Source organism: Physcomitrium patens, chromosome 1, assembly GCF_059467195.1.
Source record: "Physcomitrium patens ecotype Gransden chromosome 1, ASM5946719v1, whole genome shotgun sequence".
Lineage (NCBI taxonomy): Eukaryota > Viridiplantae > Streptophyta > Bryopsida > Funariales > Funariaceae > Physcomitrium > Physcomitrium patens.
The window spans coordinates 23,203,395-23,207,847 of NC_143410.1; the positions used below are offsets into that span (position 1 = coordinate 23,203,395).

Here is a 4,453-nt window from a genome sequence, read left to right on the forward strand (position 1 = left end):
CATGTACGCTGTGGTCATGGTCCAAATGAAATCATTTCCTGCTGTAAATGTTTGATTCTGGCTTTTTAGGAATTGAAAAATTATTCGTATTGCACCTGTCAGAAACCATCCATTACCATCAATTATTAGATCTACTATCTTTCAAAGGTTGCGCATCAGGTGTGCAATAATCTGTGTTGTGGTTAACCTCCCTGTAGAGAGATCGAGCGTGGACTGAGCTGACAGCACTTACAATTTCTGAGACTTGAGAGAGGATAAAACCGGCTGAGATGTATCTACCAGCCGAGGTCAGTGTCTTTTGTAAGATCATCTCTAGTGCAACAATTTCTAATAGTTAGCTTCAGGTGAACATTGAAGACGAGTTGTTGTAATGTTGATAGGTAAATGAAAGTTATTCCAACCTGCCTCTTGTTTGTGTCCAACATTGGTCGGGGATTCTTATTTTTGGTCACTGTTTGTTGAGTTTAGAATAGAACTGCCCTCCAGAGTCTATTGAGCAATGTTAATATAGCGGGTTGAGAACATTGTCTGGAATCTGCTTCTGCAAGTTTGAAGCACAACTACGTACTCAAGTGATAACATGGTAGTGTATTCTGGTGATCTTTACGAGCGACCCAAGTGAATATTTTAATTTCTTATGATCCTGGTGGTAAAAACCAAGACGAAGGCTGCTGGTGACCAAACCCTTATCCTGTCGCTAGGTCCCTTGTAATATTAACAACCATAAAACTCATGAAAAAAGTTAACAAAATTCCAATATTTCAAGGTCCAAAATTCGGCGACAAAAAGAATGTTATAAATAAATTATAGGAGACGTGCTCAAAAGTGGGAAGGTTCAAATGGTAAGATGTCCTACATAAATTAGCTCTAACAATGTAACTCTGGCACTGTACATGTCCAAAAAATGCATCGCATTATAACTTTTGTTGCGATATCTCTTCCTACTCCAGGTATAACAAGAATCGTCCAAAAAACGCATCTTTATGTGCGCTCTGGAATTCATCAATTTGAGTCAGCTCTATCCCTCGTATATCCCTCCGTCTTCACCCTAGGAGCAAATGTTTGGGATACCAGAAGGGGAAATGTTATCGTAGCGTCACAGTGAACCCGAAATTCAAAACCGTCCAAAAACATTGCCCAAGTCTCAGGAGGAAATCCAAAAGGCGTAAGTGAAAATTAACATAACAATTATGATGATGTTGATAATAATAAAGAAAAGACTTGTGGGAGAATAATGAATGAATGTAGTTCAGTGTAAAACCAGTTAACCTTGATAGAATCGGCATTGCCACGAATCTTTCCCCATGAAACTGCTTCATCAGGTCGTGCTCCCGAGTCACTACCATCATACTCTTGGGCTGTATAGATGAAGACAGCGAAGTCTGCCCCATTCCGCATCAAGTTTGCATTGCAAATGTGGTGCTTTGGAAGGCCACCCCCCAGGATGATAACTCCCGTTTTAGAAAGCGAAGCATACACAGCTTCACCATTCATCCCTCCGATATCTGCCAGAATTGAAACGCTTTAAGTCATTCATAGTATAGAGGATTCAAAGGATCATTGACCTTGTAAACAACAACTATGTAAAATAGTTACCTTGAATAATGTCTATGACAAGGCCCGGATTGTGAAAAGAGTGGAAGTAGATCTTATCCCCTATCGAACCATCAGTAAGTGCAGGACAATATGTAGGTGTAGTACTCTGCATATCAATCACCCCAACCAGTCAGAATGTTACATACAAATTGCAAAATAATCATCGTATGAGTTGCTTTGATAATGATAAGGTCAGAACATCTGATATGAGGCATTTTCAGCCTTCCCCTACCGAAACAGACAAACTGAAGGGAAGCCCATGAATCTACGACATGGTGGCGGTAAATACTACCTTTGATTGACAAAATCAAAAGTGAACAGCAAAGCAAAACTTCACAACGTATCAGCATCTCAACAAACTGTTCATTTTTAAGAGTAGCACGCCTTTGTGCCCAGTAGCATATGGAGTCTGGATAACTGATCTCCTTACCAAGTCTGGCTATGACTTTTGATGAAGTCCACAATTTACCCTGACAAAAATAACACAATTTTCAGCACATTCAAAAATCTCTCAAAGGATTTCTCAGGCAGACCTTTGAAAAGACTTGAGTGAAAGATTCATCTACAACCTTGTATATATCCTTGTAATGTTATCCTCTCAGCAATAATGATTCCCACAGCACTTAAACCTTTTACCCTTTTCAGGCTTTTCTCCTTGCAATCGCTAACAAAGATGAATTCGCAAAAAGAAAAAAAAACCTCATTTTTCTGCTCGACTAAAAGTTGGTCGAGAATGGGTACAACCCAATCCTCAAATTTGAAATAATTGTCATTAGGCACCAACAAATTTCCGATACCACTTAGACCTGTAGAACGAAGCTGAGCCCCTTTCATAGCAAAATCGCCCATGTAAGTTGGTGCTAGGCACTTGATAAGATCCTCAACTCCACCTGCTGTAGTAACCAGCACATCTACCTGACTGCACAGCACCATCGCTTCCCATTATTAACATCACCACAAATTATGGATCAAGCACTCATTTTTTGAAAAGTACACGACATGCCACGAGGTCACACCCAAAAACCTCAAACTGACAAAATATGAAGAACTTCTACACCAGCTTGGTCTGATCGATGATGAAATAAAAAGTCAAAGAATTCAGACAAGATATCAGAGAAGATGAAAAAAAGTGCTCACCAATTTGTGCTCAATGAGAAAGCTAATGGTTTCACGAGCTCCAGATGAAATGAGATTGGAAGTACATTCCAAGAAATTTTTGCACTTCATTCCTTTCTGATACTCTGGATCTCTATGATCATTATTATTGTCTTCATCTATAGTTTCATCACTCAACCGCCAGTCCAGCTGCAACATCAGAATTCCACGGTAAGTCATTAGCTAACAAGGTCGGACCGCGATTCGGAATACTAGTACATTAAGAAACTAACCAGTCAATCAAAAGGTAGACTGAAGTATATGGATTTGGTCACCCGCTCTTAAGGACTGTACATTGTCTTGAAGCTACATAAGCTGAATTGATAAAACCAAACACTTCTCTGTGTGAGAAAGAAGACCAAAAGAAACATACGAAAAAAATCCGGCTACCATCGAAAAAGGAGCTCAACAAAATCCTGCTGCACATTACTGGTCACCATTATATAATCGACCAAGTCTAAGATGAAACAACACTGTGCTCTCAAAAAGAAATCCCAAATTTATTTCAAATTCTCTACACAACAGTCGCAAAGCTGCGAAATTGCTCACTTTGCACAATAAATCCCCACCATTTATTCCCCCCAGTCGCCATAATTCACAACAATATCAATTACATAGTCATACAACTTGTGACCTCTACAAATCATCGTAAGTAGCATATCCGATGACGTTACGCTCCAAATGAGTCACGCAAATGCTACGCAAGACAAGACGGGGGGGGGGGGGGGGGGGGGGCTACAACCAATCATGCGGTTGACCTCCGTGATTGCCTGACCCAGGTGCGCGGCTTGGAAACCGGTAGAGTGCAAAGAGCACAAAAGCGCGCCGAGATCGAGACCGTTGTTGAAATCATCGCCGACTACGAGGCTTTTTCTGTCATCGGGCAATTGTGATGCTCGCAGTACCGCATTGAGAGCCTCGGCGAGCAATTTGGGCTCCGCCATAGCTGCCCCACAAGCTCCCTTCCTGAGCTGGGTTGCCATGCGAAGCTCCCCCTTCAAGAATTCATGAACTCTGGACTTTAAGGGTTTCCCTTCAGCTGCCTTTGAAATAACAATGTGCTTTCATCCATTTTAGGTCAATTTAGGGGCTGACTTACACCTGTTCTTTGCAATCTACATTCAAAGTAAGTTCTCTTGGGTTTTATACACAACTTTTTGAATGTCGAAATTAATTTGTAATTATTGTTTAAATATATAATTCATTTATTTGTGTTTCATGGCTCCTTGGTTACGATGTAATGATGCAACAATTTAGTTCATCATACAGTTCGAAGTGAATCTTAAAAATAGAATGAGGTGTTCTTTTTTTATGTGAAATCAATAAAGTTTTAGTGCCAATAAAGAATAAATATTATTAAGATCTGTATTACCTTTCTAAAATATGCTAACAAAAGCTTATAGAAGATTTATTTATTATTTATTTATTGCTCCTATTTTAGAATAAAGGATTTCTTTTTTTGCTTATTTTGATTTTTTGTTGTAATAAAAATTATATCATATGTATTGCATTATTCTTTATTTAATACATAAAAAGGAATGATAAAGCAATTCAAATTTTTATTAAAATGACTCACTCTAAAGAGATTTGGTTATTTCATTATAATATCAAGACTATTTGCCCATGTGATAAATTGTCTTTTTAATTTCTTATCTTTGATAACAGTTATTTTAGTTTTAATACTATATTAATTTTGAATAAA

General features: G+C 38.6%; 1 protein-coding gene across 1 annotated transcript; it reads right to left on the reverse strand.

Annotated features, from left to right (window-relative positions):
* Positions 1-759: 759 nt before the first annotated feature.
* LOC112285162 (deoxyhypusine synthase) lies at positions 760-3,814 on the reverse strand. The gene is made up of 6 exons (XM_073537077.2): positions 3,499-3,814; positions 2,734-2,902; positions 2,296-2,511; positions 1,977-2,066; positions 1,597-1,702; positions 760-1,505 (listed from the first exon to the last, which is right to left on the reverse strand). Exons 1-6 carry the CDS (start codon positions 3,732-3,734, stop codon positions 1,189-1,191), a joined length of 1,134 nt encoding a protein of 377 aa, XP_073393178.1. The 5' UTR covers positions 3,735-3,814; the 3' UTR covers positions 760-1,188.
* Positions 3,815-4,453: the final 639 nt, after the last annotated feature.